The sequence below is a fragment of the Tiliqua scincoides genome, chromosome 2 (assembly GCF_035046505.1).
Source record: "Tiliqua scincoides isolate rTilSci1 chromosome 2, rTilSci1.hap2, whole genome shotgun sequence".
NCBI classification, from domain to species: Eukaryota; Metazoa; Chordata; class Lepidosauria; order Squamata; family Scincidae; genus Tiliqua; species Tiliqua scincoides.
This window is the reverse complement of record NC_089822.1, coordinates 67,488,516-67,511,436: the sequence shown is the minus strand read 5'-3', so window position 1 is coordinate 67,511,436 and position 22,921 is coordinate 67,488,516. Positions and strand designations below refer to the sequence as shown.

Below are 22,921 nucleotides of genomic sequence, written 5' to 3'. Positions count from 1 at the left end.
TATATGTACTGTAGCAAAAGAATTTCTCTGTAAGTGAAAAATTCCTTGTGGCAATGGAGTGTATCACTAAAAGATCTGTTTCCTCTTACCACTCATCTAGAATCAATTAATGCCAGTTTCTGGCAAAACATGAATCAATTAACACAGGTATTAATCTACTAACGGGGCTAGTGACCAAGTTTATTCCTAAGATTCATTATAATTAGTACAATTTAATTACATACTATACCTGCTGTAAAACTTGCATTATGGCAAAATAGATTTTAAACAGAATTTGTATATCCTACACAATTAAACGCTTATACAATCATAATCCAGATATTTTGATCAGGATTCAAAACATGATGTATATGCACATGTCAGAGATCGTATAAGGAGCTGGGCTTGTTTTCACTTTTCTCTGCAGAGGTTCCTGTTGCCAAACAGATGAGCCACTTTGCAGTTTAAAAGTTTGCAAAATTACACCAGACACAAAATCAGCCTCACAATTTCACAAACACCATCAAGCACATTTTGCACAGCACAGGAAGCTGTCAGCATAAACCTTTCACAAGCATACTAGGTTCATTTCAGTTCTAATTTAGAGAGAGAGACACACATCTCGCATTTGTAGGAAAGAAAGTTAAAGTAGGATGCAGGCCTGTACAAGAGCTGTTTACTTAGTTCTTGTTGCTTTTGAAATCCAAGGAAACACAGAAAACCTTTCAAGAATTAAGCCTGTAGTGTGAACAAAGTCATTGATCAAGGCTCCTCAGAGAATTTGGAAAGTGCAAATTTTTAGTATATTCATTCTTTCTAAGAGTGGGTCTAAAATGTAGTTATTCATATCAAGACCCATTTTCATAATCAAAGAGGGACTGCCACTATGAATACTTCATGTAAGACCTGGTCTCCAGGTGCCAAGAAATCTTGGATATATTTCCTAGACCTCTGCAGAGCTTTTTACATGAAGTAAAATTCAATCTCAAATATTCTGTTGCTTGTTTCAATGAATTTTAAAAGTTTATATTGCAGTAATGCTGTGCATTGTTTTAAGGATACTTCAGGATGGGTTTTATGTTTAATATAAAATAAATCTTCAATTTCCTGAAGTAACAGGACCCTGTAGAGGGGCCAATGTTGGGATTTTGAAGCTCAGGGGTCCTTGGAGGAGAGGAAGAGAAGGAACTTCTGCTTACCCACAGACTCCTTCAAAGACGTTCTGCAGACACTTTGACTTGAGCCCTGTTTTCAACAATCAGAGGTCAGGATAGGGATGCCCATCTTTAGTATGCAGGCCTCCTGAATGGAACAGTATGTAGACCTGCTGATACCTGATTTTTGCTGGAAACTCCAGGAACATTCCCCACTGGGGAATTAGTAATACTGCTAACGCTAGAAGTAATATTAACCCTTTAACTTATATCTGTTACCCTTACATTAACTTATATCATTAACCCTTACATTATATCTTAATGTATTTTACATTGCAATAGATTTTTGCAAAAGACATACAGACCAATGCTGCCTAATACAAAAGCCAGGCCTTCTCTAGTTTTAATCATGTTTTGCAATTTACAAATATTAAATTAGTATGTGTATACATATACTTCTTTATAATTAAGTGCACTGTCAACAGGGTATTCTAAAAACTACCCTTCAGATATTTATTTTAATTTAGAAAGGAAGGAAACCAGAAAGAAAAAGATATCCAGTATTTTAGAAAGTAGTGGGTAAATGGCTGCAAAAGCCATCTGCCTAAAATCAACATTACTGTCCAAAAGATGTTCATATTTGTACTTACTATTTAGTGGAGTCTGACAGCTGATATTCCCGTCGTCTATCATAGCATTCTTGGATTCCAGGGTCATTCCATAAACTCTTTATTGCATCTACATAGGGGTTCTCAAATGAAGATACTTTCTCTATATCAACTTCTCGAACTAGTTGTGCATTGGCCTATCATAATAAAAAAAATCAAAGATTACATTTAGGTTTGCTACAGGTATCATATAGGAGGTACATTAAGTTAGAGAGATAGAGCTTCAGTTTAAATGGATAGTGAATGTCTGCCTGGGAGCATCTGGAAGTATCCTTTCTCAGACTTGCAGTAAACATTCCTTCTAAAATGTGTGCCTGTCTATATAAAAACCACATACTTTTCCTACAGCTTAGGAAAAAGAAAAGAAAATATTACGGAAAAAACAATGAAAGACACAGCAATTAGGATGAAGCTGTAACAGGAAGGCTTATTCACAAACTGAACTGTTTTTGAACATGCTTATATCCACAAACTCAGAGTTTACTGACAGCCCAATCCTATACTCTCTAAAGTTACAGTATGCAACAGCGCCAATAGAGGAGGCACTGAATGCTATGGTGGTGATGGTGATCAGATAACCTGCAGAGGGTATTTTTTTACTTACCTCCTGGTAGGCCAGCAGATTGTCTATGGGTCTCCCTTGGACCTGTGCCAACCATTTTGCAGGCACATGTCTGAAGATAGCCAGGAGGCATGCTGGGTGCAAAAATGGGGGATAGGATCCGGCAAAAGCCACTGCAACCGGAGTTACCCCTTCCTGCCCTGACACGTCCCTGTTCCTCCCCCTCCCCTCCAACCCCTTCCTGCCCATGAACTGCCTCCCATGCCAGCCTACCTGCCCTGATGCTGTCTAGGACCTGCTGCTGGGGTGCCTTCTGGCTGCAGCATGATCTTTGCACTTTTGCAGAGTCTTTTACATCAGCAGGAAACTAGTCCCACTAGTGTATAATTGCCATAGGATTGGGTAGTTAGTTTTACTAAAACTAGAAGATATGAGAACTACAAGAAACCTAAGTTGACAAAAGATCTTGGTAAAGGTAAAAAGTACTTCAAAGGTAACCTTCTCCCCACTACCACCTTCTCTCTCTCCCATCTTCTTTAAATCTTCATAATAGTTCCCCCCCCCATCTAAAATCCTTCATCAAAACTTTCAAAGCTTTCTGCTAAATCACCTTCTTCTCCTGGGTGACTGGGAAGGAAACCCAGTTCAGCCCAGACTAATTCCATTACTTTTTCTCCTGTCTCTCTCCAATTAGCTCCCACTTGCCCAAATGCAGCTATTTACAGTATTTATTTCACTTGCAACCATTTAATGCTCTGTAATTGATATCCTAAGCAAAGTAACTGTCTTTTTGTTGGGGAGGGGGCAAGTACATATACTAGAATTCATGCAAATTTATTCTGAATAAGATGTGGGCTTACTGCATTATCCTACATTGCAACTGGAGGGTTGAGGCCAAGATGGAGTAGTTGGCCCAAGGCCATTTAGTGAGAATTCACGGCTGAAGTGAGATTTATCTTGATCAGCAGTTCAGACCCTTAGCCTCTACACTATATCAACTCTTGCTGGATATGTGATAATATATGAAGATACACATGAGGAATGCACATGTATCCTTGCTACTGCCTCTTTAAGAGATACGCGATTAGCCATGGGAAAGGTTTGGTTCCTACTTACAAGAAATTCACTCTGGCACACATACCCATGTACAAGTTATATTAAGAAGCAAACATTATACTCTGCATCATTAAACATGAAGTCTCAAGATAATCATAAAATGGAGTAAGTGATCTTCATTTGCTCATGAAGACAATGATGATTCAGTATACACACTTGCCCTGTTCAGACAAACACTGCATGTCCAAGAGCCTCCCTGGGTACAGCTTTAGACAATGCAGACAAATGCTGTATACTTGGGCAGCAGGGCTTAGCAGGCTAGGCAACAGACAGCTCAAGCATGCTCTTATCCTGGCAAAGTTTGTCTGAATGAGGCTACAAATGTTCTAAGGAGGAGCTGAAATCTGACCAAGCACCAAAAGGACAGGGAAGTGTCTGGAAAACATAATTAGTTTAACTCAACCAACAAACTGAAACTGAGTTTTATAACCTGGAAATTCCCCTTCTGTTTGCTTAGTTATTTCACACAGCTAAACAATCACAAGCTCAAAATTCAATTTTCAGTTCCGGTTTGCGTTACCAAGGCAACAGAAACAGGCTCAAGTTGAGGCAAATTATCACTGCAAAATATTTTTGACTTACAAAGTTAGGTTTCTTTATGAATAATTTTGTTTCCCCAGTTTCCCCCAGAAAACACCACAACAGTCTGAGAAAAAAATATTAAAATAATAATAACAATAATTCACCCTCTATCCAAAACCTGGCTTTCCAAAGGAATTTGCAACCTTGATCTCAGTTTTGAATTTGCTGTGATACTAACCTTTCAGATCAATTAAGTTGTTAACAGTAACATTTGGGGTAGTTCATGCTCTTGAAATAGGATAATAATTTTACAGCCTAATCCGAATGGCACATTCCGGCAGTGCAATGCACTTCACAGCTGTCACAATTGCAACACCATTTGTACAGCCTGACTGACACTGCCAGCAACCAGGTGCATGTGGTGATCCATGTGGGACACCCATCCTGCAGAGGGGACTGCAGAGGGGGTGGAATGAGGTGGAGGGAGCCAATGGGAGCAGAGAGGAAAGTGGCTCAGATCCAGGAAATGGGCAGGTTCAGGAGCAGCAGCACCCACCAAAACCTAACCTCCTTCCCAGGTCCAATCTGCCTTCATTGGTAGTGGATTTGCACCAGAGATATAGCTAGCGCAGGTCTGTGTAGACCTCTTAACCTGAGGAGGTCTCAACATGCCAGAACTCCCCCACGGGATGCGGGGGGGGGGGGACCATGGTGGTGCAACTGCATCACTGCACTGGGATTTTGGTAGGATTGGGCTGTAACCCTCTTGAACACTCTTCAGCTGAGAGACAACCTGTACTGTAGCTGGAAGTCGTGATTTGCTTCATAGGCTGGGAAATTACAGACAGAATTGTTCACTCAAATATCTTAATTCAGCCAGGTCCTGGATAAGCTTAATATTGTGTCATATCAGAACCAACATTACCTGATCCATCAACAGGGGGCTTAAACTCAGGTGCAAGCCTGCCAGTTTGGCCTGGTCCATCAAACAGGTTTAGGCTGCAATCCTATCCACACTTTCCTGGGAGTAAGTCCAATTGACTATAATGGGACTTACTTCTGAGCAGACCTGCATAGGATTGGGATCTTAGAAACCCACCTCTTTAAAAGCTTGTTGCTTTCTTCTAACAGACGTACTCGTTTTCCTAAAGGCTTCATGACAGATATTCAACAGGCGTGAATTTCCCTAGCACTTGAGGGTTCAGTTATAGAAAAGCTGCCTGTGCTGAATTTCTAAGTGCTGTACTATCATTAAAAACATGGGGCCTGTATCAGGAATAAAAAATGGCAGGACTACAAGATGTTAAAGCTTATGTTGGAATTGTGTGCTGGGGGGAGGCTCAGCAGTTACCTAGAAAGCCTAATTATACCATATGTTCATAGAAACAAACACATTTACCCCCAAATTGCAGACCACCACCAGGCAGTTATAGCCATGCTTGCAGAAAACTAGCTTCATGCAATTGGCCCATGACAATCATTCAAGCTGCATAGAAGTTTAATCCGATTGTATTAATAGCATGAAATGTCTTCAGATGGAGACGGAGAAATTAGCTGTGCTACACGCTCCCTTGTCTCATTTCCCCTTCTTTCTCCCTTGTGAATTCCTTCCTGACCTGATAAAACCAACACTTTGCCCACAAAGTAGGGTATGATGAAAACTATAATGCTGCGCAGTGAAATGAGATGTAAATCTGCTTGATGAGTTCTACCTGATGGGAAGGGCTGATCCTAAGGGAGAAGAATAATGCTGGGAAAACAACAGTTGGAGAGAAAACGGAATGACCAAGGAGAGGGCCACAATTACACGAAGACTCATATACAGATGGCCAGGGTTCTGATCCTGGAAGCCTCATGGATACCAAATTCAACATGATATCAAATCATGTGGATTTCGGGGTACCCTAAGCTCCGAACATGACCAGAGCCTTGCTCTGGCCCCAGAACAGCCCAGAGTCTGGAGCATGCCTCTATGCGCATGCGCAGCCATGAGGTCCATGCCTCCAGAGCCATGTGCAGCCTCCACAGGTCTCAAAATGGTCTCCAGAGGTCCTAGAATGGCACTTCCAGTTTTCAGGCACAAGTCTCCAAATAATTCAGAAGAGCCTCCAGATGGCTCAGGTGGGGCCAAGTCTGACTCCACACAGGTCCAGGGGACCCACATTGAGCTAGATCCACAGATGGAAATTCTGCAGATAAACAGGCTCCACCTGTAATCTATATTCATCTATCAAGGTCTTGGAAGAATCAGCTCTGTGAAAGAAGTGTCTGTTCTGCCCCAACGTTTGGCAAGCACAAGGGGCATTACATTTTGAAACAGCTTTTCTGTGAGGAATTTGGGGGGGGGTGCCGATTTCCCATAGAATTTAATAGAGATACAGACAGCCCAATACTAAGTAAATCCTCTCAGCTGATACAGCTGCGCCGTTGAAGCACACACTGCATCCTGGGGAGGGGGGGGGTCCTTTGGATTAAGAAACAGTTGTTCCCTCGCCTGAGGGGAATCTCCTGGCACTTGGACCTGTGCCAGTGCCTTTGCTGACAGAAGTCCAAATGGATCCAGGAAGGCAGACTGAAGCTGGGAAGGGCAATAGGATTCAGGGGTTCCACTGTTGCTGATACTGCTGCCTTCCCAGCATCAATGCTCTCCCCCTCCCTACCGCTGCTCCACCCACTGACTGCCCTCAGCATTGGCTTACCAGCGCCAATAGGAGCAGTAGGCTCTGACAGCGAGACTGTGGAACCACTGCCTCTTGTAGCAGCTCTTGCAAAATAGCTGCCAGAAGCACACAGCATATGCCACTGACAATCATTTTACAACAGCAGAATATCATTCCACTGTTTAAACTTCTCCTGTTGCACCAGCCTAGTCTTGATTAGGATTGGGCCATTACTGAGCAGTGAATACAATATCTTCAGGGGGTATAATTCTTACCACACTTATGCTTTTCCCATCAGGGGAAGGAAAATACTTTTACATGTATAATTTAAATAAATAATTACAATTTTAGTAAAGTAAAATATTTTTATAATTGCTTACATGAATTTGATTTATTTCTTTAGGTCAGTGGTTCTCACTCCTTTAGCACCAGAACCCACTTTTAAGAATGAGAATCTGTCAGGACCCACCAGAAGTGATGTCATGACCAGAAATGACATCATTAAGCAGGAAAATTTTTAACAATCATAGGCTGCAATCCTACCCACACATACCCTGGAGTAAGTTCCATTTACTATCATTGTTAAAAGCATCTTCATAGTAGCCTGTTAAATGTACAGATCTATGACATTTCACCAAATGCAGTCAGTTACCAGGGTAGTATCAAGTCTAATGTATTAAAAATAAAATATTGAAATGAATGGGGATCCACCTGAAATTGGCTTGTGACCCACCTAGTGGGTCCTGACCCACAGTTTGAGAAACACTGCTTTAGGTTATTATTCCAAAGTAAAACTTATGTTTTATCAGTGTTTTGTCTAAAGCAGTGGTCTTCAACGCTTTTCATGCTGTAATAAATAAAATAAAATAAAATATAAAGATTGGGGTCCCACTGTTGATCCTGCCCCCCTCCCAGGAACTTATCTGCCTGCCCCTGACACCATCTACTCTTCCTGTTATGCCCTCCCATCACTGTTCATTGTAACCAAATATTCTTAATAGAGAGAACAGAAAAATTTACCATGAAGCCTGTCACTATTAAAAGCTATTTTAGCACAACTGCCAAGAACCTGAGCAGGACTGGGGCACAATCTCCAGGTAACCAAAGGGGTACATCAGATGCCTCCCCCATTACCTGATGGTGCTCTAGTTCAATGGTATTCAACCATTTTCATTGCTATAAGCTGCTGCAACCCCTCAACGGGGTTGCACAACCTCAATGGGGTCATGACCCCAAGTTGAAGAACACTGGTCTAAAGTGAATATGACCGGAGAATGGGTGAGGAAAAACCCAAACATATTTGAAACTAGAGGCTAATGCCACATTTATCCCTAAACTGAACCCGGCCCACTTGCTATTCCAGTGAAACAAGCAAAAGTGGAGTTACACAATATTCACTGTTTTTGTGTTTATGTAAATGCATAGCACCTTTTGCTAATGTTAATAGGGACTGCAATTTTCATAGTACAATCCAATTGTTAGGACACCAATTACCATCATGAGAACAACTACAATGAGTACACACTACTACAAATAATAACAAATGTAGTGCCAGTCAGACAAACAATGTACTATTGCTTGAAAAGTATACAGTCTGATTTATTTTAATCTAATGGTCAATAGTGTGAAATCTGCAACTCATACAAAATGCATTTGTTTGAAGTGAAGGAGGCTACTCTCTCTCTCTCTTTTAAAAAAAATTCCTTAAATACAACATTATGCCTTGGACTGTAATGAAGCTTCCTGGGTGACTATGGACTAGTCATTATCTCTCAGCCTCACCTATCTCACAAGGTTGTTGTGAAGTCAAAAGGAGGGAAGGAACCATGTACACCACCTTGAGTTCTTTGGAGGAAGGACAGTATAAAAAAAATGAACATAACTGAAATGAACAGACTATACACTGAAATGCACAGCCTTGAACCCTTCACATCCTGTCACTCTCTTCTGGCTCCATGCTTACTTGCAGCAAGCATTTGAACAGGCCTAGTAGCCTGTTCCTCAGCCAACATGGCTCCAGTACTGTTTGTAACGCAGTTATCTCTTTTAGTTGCTTAACTATTTACTTTGAACATGTGCAACACATGAGAGCCATGACGTCTTTCACAGAACAAACAAAACTGAAGCTATTCTTCACAGCTTAATGTGTACAAATGACACAGGTAGATAAACTATAGCTAACAAAGAAACAACTAGAAAGTTAACAAAGGTACTACAAGGAATTGAATTTTGCCTGCACACTTCCAATGAAACAGAGTGATTAGACTTTAGATTATGTCAGGCAGCCCAATTCACCACAACTGTATGGCGATGCAGTAGTGCCAATGCAGTGTCTGTTGAATCCCACAGGGGAATTTTGGCTTTGAAAGGCCTCCTCGAGATAAGGGAACATTTATTTCTTTGACCTGCAGGCTCAGCAGGAAAACTCAGATCTGCGCCGGCAAAATCGCTAGTACAAGTCCGTGTTGACATGTGAAGGTGACATGCCCAGGAAGGGGTAAGAACTCGGCAGGTGCTGCTGCTGCTGAACCTGCCCCCTTCCCGGGCCCAATCCGCCCTCCACTCCACTCCTATTCCACACATCCCCACATCGTCCAACCTCATGCGTGGTGGCCTCACCTGAGGAAGTAGGAATCCCTAGTCTGTGACCATACAGACCTGGCTGCTTGCTGCTTCTGATGGTGGCCAGGCTGCACTCTCCATAAGATGCATTTGCAACAGACAAAAAGCACACTCTGCTGGTGGAACATAAGTTGTGCCAGCATAGTGCACCCTTAGGATTGGGCCTTTAGTCATTTTAGGTTTACAGTACAGGTGTACCACCTTATCTACAGGGGTTCCATTCAGCTGAAAACACAGATATGGGTAAACGCCCGTTCCCACAGCCCAAGGGGTTGCACCCCCCCATTCAAGAGCAAGAAGAGCTCTTCTCCCCTCACCTCTGGAGGGGCTTCAGAGCTCAGTAGGCAAAAAAAGCAACTTCTGGTTTCTCCATGAAACCGGAAGTGACATTTTTAATGCCTAACAAGGTATTGGGAGGTCCAGGGAAGCCGTTTTTCTGCTAAGCTCAGAGGCCCTTCTGGAAGTGAGGGGTGCTCTGCTCCCCTCACCTCCAATGAGGATGTGCATGCAATCCCTGGATAACTGAATCTGCAGATACAGGATCCGGGAATACGCCCCCCCCCCCGTACTGCACAAATGTATAGTGAAATATAATTGGTACAAATATATGATGTACTGTTAAGTATACCATATTAATCTAGCATGATTATATGTTAACACACCTTGTCTTTAAAGCTCAGCTCACTTAAAACTATAAGTGCTTGCTAATTATCCTCACACCCCTCTCAATGAAGCTATTAGCTTAGTCAGCTGAAGTGTGAATTTAATTACTGCTTAAAATTATAGGCAGTATACACACATTCTCTCTCTCTCCCCCTCCCCCATCATTATTGTATGAACACAACTAGAAACAATATTCTAGATCAGTGTTTCACAACCAGTGGTACAGGTACCATGAGTGGTACCTGAGGGGGTGTCTGGTGATACTTGTGGGACCCCTGAACACCTGGCACCCAGCAGCGAGACCAGGAACTCAACACAACAAACAGTGGTAGGAGATTCCAAAGCATGCTTTATGTGCTTTTATATACGTCCACCCTGAGCCTCTTACTGGTGTTTGTATTGCATCTGGTCTCCCAACCCAGAAGTAACTGGCAATGATGTCATCACCAGCTACTTCTGATAGTACATTGAATAGGTGGACCATGTGAAGTGGAACAGCAGAGGATAAATGCTGAGAAGCATTGTTTTAGACCAGAAATTCCCAAACTGTGGGTCTGTAGCCCAACAGTGGGTCACAATCCAATTTTTGGTAGGTTGCGAAATTGAAAGGCAGATAAGGCTATTTGCATCATGGGATAAACAACCTGCTACTTGCCGGGGGGAGGGGGAGCACTGCTGCTTTATATTATAGCCACAGATGCTTAAGCATCTGGTAAAATGAAACTTTCTTTAAAGTGGGTCCCGATGCTCAGAAGTTTGGGAACCACTGTTCTAGACAAAAAAGGGGGGAAGAGATAAAACGGGGGGAAGAAATAAAAGCAAGGTCATAGGCACAAGACTCCAAAGGAGGAAGAAACACCACAGAATAGTGAAGGTTAAATCCAAAAGATCAAGGCAGTTCACTGTTCATTTGCAACCCATGGTCATAGGCCATGTCCACAGTACAGAGTGAGCTTCAGGTACATAACCCACCTAGTAGCTTCCTCTTCATAAATGCTAAAGGATTGAAAGTCCCCAACACAGAAAAGCACTATGCAACCAAATCTTGAAAAAGACAGTCCTAAAAAGCAGGGCTGTCCAAAAGAGATATAAGCTGTCTGATCTCTGGAAACATATCTTAGTTTATTCAGGCCAAGGCAAATGAAATCCAGTGGAAACTGTGTTAAGTAGCAATTGCAGAAGGACTGCTCTATGACTGACAGCACAGCAAGCCAGCTAATACAAAGTGTCAACTCCTACCAGACCAAAAAAAAGCTTCTTTCCTCCTAGTTCCAGGCTTCTCGTTTGGGAGGTTTACATAAGTATCCACATAGACCATTTACAGCATAAATGATGGCTATTAACGTGTGACTTAGCCAGATTCGCCAACATTGGGCAAAATGATTCGAGTCAATTATACCTATCCTAATATCTATGTTGAAAAATGGATTAGGTCATTATATGCTGGTACAATCTTTCCCTTCTGCTGAATTTTAAAAATAATATTTGAAAGCCAGCAATCAGATGACAAGCACAATCCAAACCTGCCCATGAGCCAGCACAGCCAATCCCTGGGCTGGGTCAGAAAGTTGCAAGTGTTCTGTAAAGCATATCTGTGACTACAGGCATGCTCCAGTATCCACAGATTTGGTATCCACGGCTTCAGTTATCCACGGATACCAGAGACATCTCTTTAAAAGACATGGGAGTATTTGCCTTATCTTTTTAATGGCGCTCCCAGTATTCACAGTTTCAGGTATCCACTGGGGAGTCCAGCACAGAACCCCAGTGAATACTGGAGCATACCTGTACTCCATGAGCTGGCAGCACTGACTCAAAGGCTTGCACCAGCCCACCAGCACTGCATCCAAGAGCAGGTAGGCTAGCGCCAACCAGAGTATGGGTGTGGGGAAAGTGACAGGGCTTCAGCATTTCTAGCTGAGGGTAGGGAGGAACAGGAGCGGATCAGGCCCAGAAGGGGGCAGGACCAGTAGAGGTCTCCTCTGTTATATCCTAACCCCCCTCCTGATGATGATATTATTATTATTATTATTATTAGCAGTATTTATATACTGCTTTCCAACTAAAAGTTCACAAAGCGGTTTACAGAGAAAAATCAAATAACTAAATGGCTCCCTGTCCCAAAAGGGCTCACAATCTAAAAAGATGCAAATGAATACCAGCAGACAGCTACTAGAACAGACACTGCTGGGTGAGATGGGCCAGTTACTCTCCCCCTGCTAAAAAAAGGAGCACCCACTTGAAACTCAAGATTTTCCCGAGTTGATTGAGTTTCCCGAATTTGTGCCAGCTAAATAGTTGATGCAGATCTAAGAAGTACCATAGGGTCAGCTGGGATTTTACATGAGGTAAGGGGAAATAAACCTCCAGCTGACTCCTAACCTGCGCTGGATACAGGTGTGAGCTGCCAGGATTGGGCTGCTCAGCACTCAAGTCTCACCAGTTCCAACAGAACTTTATCAAGCAATATGAATCCATATAATGCACTCTTGGGCCCCACTGTTTTGTTTCCCTAACAATTAAGGAGTTGCAGTATACGCTGGTTCTATTGATTATCCAAAGTCTCCAAGTTAGCAGTGTGAGGCTCAATTTTTCCAATGGAAGTTATACCTGCCCGGTCAAAAGTTATATCACAGATTTTAATATTTAATATATATACCATTAATGATATTAATTGTATCAAGAGCCAACAAGAAAGAAAACAAAAATACCAAGGGCATGATGAGGTTCCTGCTCTTGCCTTTGGTGGAAAAACATTTTTACCTTCCTCAATACAAAAGTAAGGACCTCTCAGTGAATTGCTTTTTTATATGAACATTAGATCATGGAAGAATCAAGTTTTGTAGACGGTTGGGCTGCATGTTTGCAAAACCATTCAAATACCAATGATGGATGCTACAATCGGCATTGCCTATGAATGCTGCCCCAGAGCCACTTCCACATGTCTGGTTTGTGAATACAGTATATACTATGTTTGAAGCAACTACATGCGCATCTTCCACTGTGTGTACAGAATGAGTGGTCACCTCATATATACACTCTTCCAGCCAAATGCTACCCATGCTTTCTCAGAATTGTGCCATTATGTCCAATAGAACATAATCCTAAGTAATAGGCAGACAACTGCAGTTCAGCAGCCCAATCTTATACATTTTCGGGAGATAGCCCCATTGAGATAAACATCCAAGTAAATATTAACATTATTATTAACAGTATTTATATACCGCTCTTCAACTAAATGTTCACAAAGTGGTTTACAGAGAAAAATCAAATAACTAAATGGCTCCCTGTCCCCAAAAGGGCTCACAATCTAAAAAGCTGCAAATGAATACCAGCAGACAGCCACTAGAACAGACAGTGCTGGGGTGAGGTGGGCCAGTTACTCTCCCCCTGCTAAAAAAGGAGCACCCACTTGAAAAAGTGCCTCTTACCCAATTAGCAGGGGTCAGGCTGTCATAAGCACAGATCAGGCTGTCAATCTGCAAATATTTAAAGATGCTCTAAAAAGACAGTTGCTTCAAGATATAGCAGCCTCTCTTTCAACTAGAAAATAGCAGTAGAAATATTAGGACATTATTTGGTTTTGCAAGAGTCAGAACCAAAACATACTTCTAGAAAATGATTTGACAATATCGGATTAGTGACCAAAGCCATAAGTGAATCATTTCTAAATATGACAAGAATAGTAAATATACTGAAATATATTCTAAATAAAGACTAGAGCTCACTAGAGTGGTGACTAAGCTGGCGGCTGTGTTATTTCTTCATTTACAAGTGCAATTATTAGAAACACTACTTGAACTTGTTTGGCATGGAGGAAACTGTTTAATGCTAAAATCTTTTTTTCCTAGAGATTTAAAGCATGAAAAAGAGCAGCAATGCTCAATTTACTTGGTGGTTTTCTTCTTACATCTTCTTGATTATAAACCAAAGGAACACTCCTATACTCACTTTTACATTAATATTACTAAACCAATTAATACGCTCTGCAAAGAAGCAATCACTAGCCCTGAAGTCAAAGATAAAACAGTACAAACCAATCAGACCATGTCTCCTCCTGGTATCTTTAAAATTTTGGTAACTATCCTCACGTTACTAGCCCAAATCTTTCATGAAGGGATATGCTGCCATCTATACATTACCATGAACACCTCCTGTCATGAAAATTTACTATGATAGTAATATAGCCCGACACACATTTTGGTGCTTTAAAAGCTAGCACTATTCTTGGATATATTTGGTGTGCCGATTCCAAAAATGGCATCAGTTTTGTCCTGTCAGCTCTCATTTTGGAGATAGGACCTAGCCACCTTATATGCTGATTCAACTGGTCATCTGCACATCTGCTTCTAAGGTGGGTATGTCGTATCTTCAAAACTAGAGCTGATAGGCAAAACTGATGTAATTTTTTGAATTGGTGCCCCATATATATCCAGGAGTAGGTCTAACTTCCAAAACACCAGAACAATTTAGTTGTTGTTGTGCTGTGTAGTACATCCTCAGGGTTGCTCAGAAGTCGTTAGGGTCATTTAAAAAATCTCTGCAGAGATTGTAACCTGAATAGGGGTGATTACTGCCCCAGAAGCAAATTCCAGAAAAGTCCTCCGTAAGTTTCAAGTCAACAACAGCATCTCGTTCTTATACATTTAACTAAACAAAGATACATGCATCTTAAACATTTTCCTTTTATGCGATATGAAGGTCAATACATTTTTTACAGTCATAGACAAGGGTTTTCGTTTGGGATTCAAAATGCTTTTCAAGTCATCAACCACAAAGCCGAGAAACAAGTTCACTCTGACAGTGTGCGAAAGGATGCTACTTAGTCACAAATGTTGAAAACCTTCAACTATTTAAATATTAATATTGAAACCATGGAATAATCTGGTATATTACACCAATGAATTTATGTGAAAGCTGGTCTCTTCCAAGTGCAATGCTTCCTGCAATTATCTTTAGTGATTAATTTCACAACACAATTAGGTTACCACTTATGCAAGACTGCTTTATTAATAGAAATGTTTCAATGAGTCAAAGATCTTGAGATATACAAAGAAATTGAAATTACTATCCTTTAGCCAGGCTATGATACTCTGAAATAATAAGGTCAGAATCCGGGCTAAAGGTCAAAGTTATGACTCAATCCTTGTGATCCGCCACTATAACACTGGGGCCAACAACGAGAAATCCGCACCACTGTACTGGCACCACTGTACTGGCAGTACACCACTGTGGTGTACTGGCATACCACAGGACAAGTGGCTAGAGGCTGTGCACAGGTGACAGGGGCAGTCAGAGCCTCTGCTTTCACTAGTATGTTGGCAGTGGAAGCAGACTGGAGAGGATCAGGGATGAGGAGCAGTTTTGGCATGGAGCAATTCAGGAGCAGGAGGATTTCAGCAGCAGTTGTGCACACCAAGATCCTATCCTCCCTTCCCGGCCTGGACTCGCTCCAGAAGTCTTCTTTCTTTCTGAAACCTTTATTGGCATATCAAACGATTAACAATTGTACTTTACCTGGACTCACTCCAGAAGTCTGCCCATTGTTTGCCCATTCACCCACCCAACCCCATCCATGGGAGTCTGCATATCTCAAAGGCAGCATTTGGGGGAGATCGGGGTAGTGCAGAGGCATGCTACCTCAGGCACTGTGAGGTCTTAGGTGCCCTGTAAGTGCATGTAGCTGAAATAATTGCCATGAGCTTCAATATACGTTTCTGTTATGAGAAAATGTGTTTTCCATAAATAATTGATTCAAATATTTGAATCAGGAATCAGGCCTGGACTCGCTCCAGAAGTCTTTGCAGCACATGAAATGTGCTCACAATCACAGCACATCAAATGAGAAATGAAATGCAATGATTTGCAACATTTTACTTTCCCTAGTACTATTTAACCTTATTGTACTTATAGTCTGAGTACATCCTACAGTTGTATGAAACAGTTTTAAAAGACAGAGCAGCCCTGCTGTATCAGACCAAGAGTTCATATACTTTAGAATCCTGTTTCCAAAAGCAGCTAGCCACATGCCTCCAGAAAGTCTACAAGCAGGGCTCAAAAGCAACAGAACTTCAAGTGTTTTTTCCCCCCCAACAACTGATATTCAGAGGAAGCTGCTTTTCAACATGGAGGTTCCATTTATACATCAAGGTGAATAGCCATTGACAGACCTATCTTTCAATAATGTATCTAATCTCTTTTTAAGGCCATTTAAGATAGTGGCCATCACCGCCTCTTGTATCAGTGAATTATTATTTGCACAAATACTTCACAGAAGTCTCTGCTTGTGAATAGAACCTTAGATTTCCTGTCCTCAATTGCAGGGGAGAGAGAAGTAAAATTGGAGATGTACGGTTTTGGTAGCAGCCTCTTATTCCCCTCCCCCAGTCCAAGAAAGAAGTGGGATCCAAGAACTTGGAAGAGTATTTCTGCTTTCCAGTTACTTGCCAGACTTACTGAGGAGAGGTGAGGCAAAGGAAGCTTCACAGAACTCAGAATACCTCAGTCTTCACCTCCTTCACAGTCCAAAAGGACAGATAGAAGGCTTACAGAAAAGAAACCACAAGGCTCTTTCAGTGCCTCAGCCCAGGAAAGACTGAGAAGTAGTGGAAAGAGAATGGGCAGAACGCCTCATTGCAAATAGCCTTGTGTATCCGCAAACCTCCTATGCAGGGACAGTAAAACTAGAATAGCTTTTTTAAAAGTCTGCTGAAGATGGCGTGCCATTGACAATAAAACTGTTTTCAGTTCAGACAACAATGCTGGTCTGGAGTAGGCAGAAATTTCCAGTGCCACCAGTAAAGTTGGAAGATTTCACTGCAAGCTATCACAGAGTCAAAGACTGCTCACATGTCACCTGAAAAAGAATAAGGTAGCCAAACCTCCTGCACTACTGATAAGCTAAATGCACACAATGAGCTAGATTATAAAACTTCTCCAAGCAACAGATCAAGCTAAACAACTGATAAAGACTGCTCTCCTGTGCTTCCTTCCGTCTGTTATTTGAAGGCAATCATGTCCTCCTCTCTCAGCCTTTCCTTATATGATTGAACATCATTCTTTTAATTATCTTGGCTGCTCACCTCTGTACTCTATGCAACCTGCAAACATCTGTCCTGAAATATGGTGTTTAAAGAAACACAACTGTACACAGTATGCTTAACAAGGCTTACTCAGTATGGAACACGGAGGGGGGGAACATTCTGTGATGTCAAATGGAAAGCTATGTTCTCAGTTTAAAAGATGTCAGTTATCCAAGCTGAAAGCTTGTCTGTCACAAACCCTCTAGGCCAGGGGTGCTGAAACCCCTGCCCTGGGGCCACTTGCGGCCCTCGAGGACTCTCAATACAGCCCTCAGGGAGCCCCCAGTCCCCAATGAACCTCTGGCTCTCTGACGATTTGTTGGAGCCCGCACTGGCCTCAACTGCTTTCAGCATGAGGGTGACTGTTTGACCTCTTGCGTGAGCTGTGGGATTAGGGCTCCCTCCACTGCTTGGTGTTTCACGTCTGTGATGCAACAGTATCAGCGAAGGAAAGGCTAGCCTTGCTTTGTGTCAGGCCTTTTATAGGCCTTGAGCTATTGCAACACCTTCATTCATTCATAAAAGTTCATCTTTAATATATTCATTTATGTAAATGTATTCAAATTTTAAATATAAATTAATTCTTTTTTTCACCAGCCCCCAACATAGTGTCAGAAAGATGATGTGGCCCTCCTGCCAAAAACTTTGGACACCCTGCTCTAGGCAAATAACGACACTCATTTTCAGCCTCAATTTTCCAAAATTTTCACACACTTCTGACATTAGGGAGTTGGGAGTCCAGCACAGTTCTGAGTCGGGCTTATGCCCGAGCACCTCACCTTTAGAAATTCACCACAGAACCAGTAAGTGTGGGCTCATAGCCCCAAAGAGGAGAAAACAGAAGGAAACCTCTTTGAAAGAACAATTCTCTTAACTGAAGCTTTGTTCAAAGTTGATGCGGCCACAATTCCTCCCCTTCTGGGAAATGTAAATTGGACAGTTAAGCACTTTCAGTTCTCTAACAAGGAATGTTCAGCCAATAAATGTTCCACAGGAAGCCAAAAGTAGTAATATCTTTGTCTCAGCAACTTTCTCCTCCATCCCCCACCAAACTCCATCTTACAGCCCGTTGACAAGTGAAGTTTAAGTTACAATGAACATATCCAGTAGATATGAGGGTCACTGGAACTCTCTATACTTTTTTTTTTCCTTTTTTGCTATTTCTTTCTTAAAAGTAGCCTGAATAAAGGTGGCCTTCAGAATGTATTTCATGTATACATTTTTTTCACAGGGTTACTTCCTAGGTTACATTCCTCCCCCCTCCACTACAGAAACGTCTTGAAAATTATCAAAGCAACACATCATTGTAACATCAGGAAGGTTAGAAGAAAATATTAGACTTAAGCCTCACTATTCCAATGTGAGAATGGCAAATATGTCAATGACAACATGTATTCAACCTAAAAATTAGAATTCTGTATCCTAAGAATTTTCATACATCAATACATACCTGATTTTAATACATCAAGTTTTTAGCCCTCAAGGCTGCGGATATGTGGTGAAATTTCAGAAGTCAGTGTGGACTGAGCAAGCTTCCTTATCACCACAGAAAAGGACTTCAAGACTGCTGCATGTCCTTCTCTACAACTAGCACCAGCAGGCTGCCCATTTATGTAACATGCCCCCATATCTGCAGGAAATCTGTTCCAGCCCTTGCCTCCCCCCCCCCCACCCCGCAGATATGAAAGCTGTGAACACAGGAAACCAAGTCTCGGAGCTCTCTGTCCGTGTGCCCATTAATGTAGTTTAGATCTTTACCAGGCACGAATGTCTTCCTTATACAGGTGCTACATGCATTCAAGCTGATAGTGATGCACTATCAGGCGGGCAGCCTGAATGCTTGAAAAGACTCATATAAAAAGCATTTAACTTCCTGCTTCCTGTTAACATCCATCTAGTCTTTTCGAGCATCAGACTACTGGCAGCCTGCCTGCACATCACTATAAGCATAAATGTATGCAGCATCTGTATAAGGAAGAACTGATAAGGATTTAAATTACCGTAATAGGCGCAGAAAGCACTGCCCCCCCCCCAATCCACAGATAACTAAATCAACAGATACTGGATCCACAGATACAGGGGTCCGCCTGTATTTTATATAAATCTGCACGGATCATTTCCTTGGTGCAGAATTTATACTTTTTTCCCCTCATGCTACACACACCATGTTATAGATATTTCTCATGCTGCTACAGTTATCACCAAACACTTCAAACTGTAAGTGGAAGCAATTGGTCTTATAAACATTTTAAGCGTTTTCTGAGGAGGTCGACTGGAATTAGGCTAGAATTCAATAGAAGGATGTACTCTTGCAGAAGATGATGTTCTCAGCTGACATTGAAGAGTATGAGAGTGCATTAGGTCCAGTTTAACTTGCTAGTTGGGACCAACTACATGATGAAGTTACAGATACAGACATGAGAAGCTTTTTCTTTATCTCCAGCACTACCCTTCCTAACAATGCCTCTCATGTTAGCCTCTAGATCAGTGTTTCTCAACCAGTGGTATGGGTACCACCAGTGATACTTGAGGTGGTGGTACTTGCGGAACCCCTCCTACCCAGCAGCAAGACCAGGAACACAACAAACTGCGCTAGGAGGCTTGGCGGGCGGATCGCCAAAGCATGCTTTTCTACACTCAAAAAAGCCCTCCCATCTACCCGGAGTCTCTTTCTGGTGTCTGTCATGTAGAATCTGGCCTTCCAACCCAGAAGTAACTGGCAATGATGTCATTGTCCGTTACTTCCGGACGTACTTCGAATAGGTGGACTATGAAGTGGTATGGCAAAGGACAAACTTTGAGAAACACTGCTCTAGATAAATTGGTTCCACAATAGCAGGGGTGTCCAAACCTTTTGGCAGGAGGGCCACATCTTCTCTCTGACACTGTGGTGGGGGCTGGGAAAAAAAGAATTAACTTACATATAAAATTTGAATAAATTTACATAAATGAATATATTAGAGATGGAATTTATATGAATGAAGGAAGGTCTTGCAATAACTCAAGGCCTATAAAAGGTCTTGCACAAAGCAAGACCAGCCTTTCCTTTGCTGCTGCTGCAGCATCACAAATGTGAAACAGCAAGCAGTGGAGGGAGCCCTCATCCCACAGCTCACGAGAGGTTGGCTGTCATGCTGAGAGCAGTTTTATCAGGCCAGCGCAGGCTCCAGCAAGGCTCTGGAGGGCCAGAGGCTCATTGGAGACTGAGGGCTCCCTGAGGGCCGGACTGGGAGTCCTCAAGGGCTGCAAGTAGCCCCAGAGCCAGGGTTTGGGCACCCCTGCACAAGAGGAAAGCACTGCTGACTCTTCTGCTTTTAAGGTGAACGTGGCAATTTTAACTTTTTAAGTAAAAAAAACAGTCAAATAGACAAATTATTATTTATTTTAAAATAAGGCAGCTGTCCTGCCCATGTTGTTTCTTTGAAAATTTGAAGAAATTTTTTTAAAAATCTATTTTTAAAGCTGTTTATTTCTGGGAGCTTATTTTTTCTTCTTGAAAGAAGGGGAGTGATTCTGAAACTTAGAGAACACAAAATTTCAAAGAAAAGGACCATTCATTTATTTTAAAATTGTAATAATTTTCAGCCCAACCATTTTTCATGGGAGAAGTCACCGCTTAATTACTTTAAGATAACTGTGCTAACTGTTTATATTACACTGACAGCCCAATCCTATGCCACCCTTTGTCAGTGGGATGAGCATGAGCAGTCAGAGGCCAGTGCCTGCCAGAGCAGGTAGATACTCTGCAGGATGGTGGGAGGGCAAGTGGAGGGTGGAAAGGGAGTGAGGAGGGGTGTAGGACTGGGGGGGAAGGTGGAATGGAGGGCAGATCAGACCCAGGAATGGTGGGAACGGCAGAGGAGACCTCCACCATATTCTATCCTCCCTTCCAAGCCTGAAATGGGGCAGCCCAGATTTGTGCCAGCTATAGAACTGGTGTGGTTTCAAGTTGCCCTAGAGAGGCTGCTGGGGCTTTACCTGGGGCAAGGAGGTAACAAACAGGAGTGGGCTGACCTCTGTTACTCATGATCTACTTTTAATTTTTGACAGACTAGAATCCTGTGTTTTACATATGAGTTTTGAATTTACAAAAGAAGAGTACCAACTTAGAATCTAAGGACACACTCTTGTTGAACACTTTTGTTGGATCAGATCAAGGTCACCTAGCCCAGCCTTTTGCAAGAATCTCTGTAATCAGGAAGTGGGAAGTGATTCACCAAAAAATCAGTCACTGGTGGCCATGGTCTATCTTTGGCTTATTCTGGTATACAAAATTTTACATAAGACCACAAACTGCCATCTACTGCTTCACCAGACAAATGCCTAGAAAACCTTGACTTTTAGAGCTTTTTTCTAGCCCAGGTGGCATGCTACATGAGGATACACTATAACCAACAAGTGGAATCCAACCAAAGGAAAGCATTTTCCTTGGTAGCTTACCAAGTTTCATGTGGTTGCCATCATATATGAAATGACTCAGGATTCCATGACTATCGTGGCTAGGAATTTCACTGAGAATCTTCTAAATGCATAAGCAGGTATTCTCCCACTAACAGTGCAGTATATATACCTACTCAGAAGTACCTTCCACTGTGTTCAGTGGGTCTAGCTCCCAAGTAAGTGCACATAAGATTGCAGCCTAAGCCAAGGTATTCTGCTTTCAAAGGTACTGCAGATACTCGAATATAAGTCAATCTCACAGATAAGTCGAGGGTAAGTTTTAACCAAAAATCATGGACTTTTCTATGATCCTCAGATAAGTTGGGGGATGGTTAAACTTAGGGGGTGCCTGACTATAATTTTGTCTGGTTTTACCCGAGACTAGATCCTGAAAAATAACATACCAGGAATTGTTACCTAAGAACTGCTCAGTCTAATGTATTAAAAAATATAGTCAAAGATCATAAGATGTTTTTATTCATTAACTTTTTAAATTCTGGTCTTCACAACCTTTTTGTAAACACTATCAGAGTAAGTGCACTGTAAACAACATACCAGTAAAACCATTAATCAAATCCTTCTTTAAGGTGTGTTATGCCAGAGGTTCAACAGATAACATACAACTTATAACACATAACTGAGAGCGTGCAATTCAACTCACAGCAGAGAGACAAGTAACAAGGAATGAGCATGAGCAAGCACTGCTACACATAGCTGCAACTCGATTTACTCAGTAGTAGACTCATTGCTTTCCATGGGTTTTATTCTTGTGCTGCATTGAATTGTAGCCTTGGATTTTGTCTCAAATGGAAATGAGGATTACATCCTGGTGTTTATAAAACCTGACGTCTGCAAAACATTTGCGAAATGGAAGGAGGGTGCAGAAGGCTCAGGTGTCATCCTGCCAATGAGAAAGAGGCTTGCTTGATTTAAATGAAAGTCTCAGGAGCAGTGAAAAGGTTAACTTTGACTGTAGCTTACCCTGGAGCCCATGACCATGGAGACAAATTGCTCTGTCATTATCTCTGCTGCTGCAATGTGCCTGGACAGTCCTAATCCCTGAGTGACCTTACAGATAAGGCGAGGGGATGATCTATGCTTGATTTGCTGGCCAAAATTTCACCTTATAGGCGAGCATCTACAGTAATTCTCTGTTGAGCATGCAGTGGTCATCGAAGTTCTCTTGAAAATAATCTAAAGAAGGGGGGAGTTGAGAATTTTTAAAGGAAACTATTTTCTATCTGCTTATTGAAATATCAGATTGCATACAGCCACCCCTTAGCACACTTACTAGAAACCACTCCCTTTCCACCAAATGGGACTCAAGCCACTAGAGCACTCTGAAGATCAGACACACTTTAAGGAGACAAAAGAAAATTTCAACCCTGTAACTGCAGTCCAACTGTTAATGGTACTGATAACCAAGGCCACTGACAGCTCTAACAAACTTTAG

At 42.0% G+C, this 22,921-nt stretch overlaps 1 protein-coding gene across 1 annotated transcript in view; it reads right to left on the bottom strand.

Moving 5' to 3' along the window:
* LOC136642158 (guanine nucleotide-binding protein G(q) subunit alpha) overlaps positions 1-22,921 on the bottom strand; it is a 100,842-nt gene that overhangs the window by 19,086 nt on the left and 58,835 nt on the right. The window contains exon 3 of the mRNA XM_066618428.1: positions 1,784-1,938. Within this exon, the coding sequence (XP_066474525.1) occupies positions 1,784-1,938 (155 nt within the window). The remainder of the gene's footprint in view (positions 1-1,783; positions 1,939-22,921) is intronic.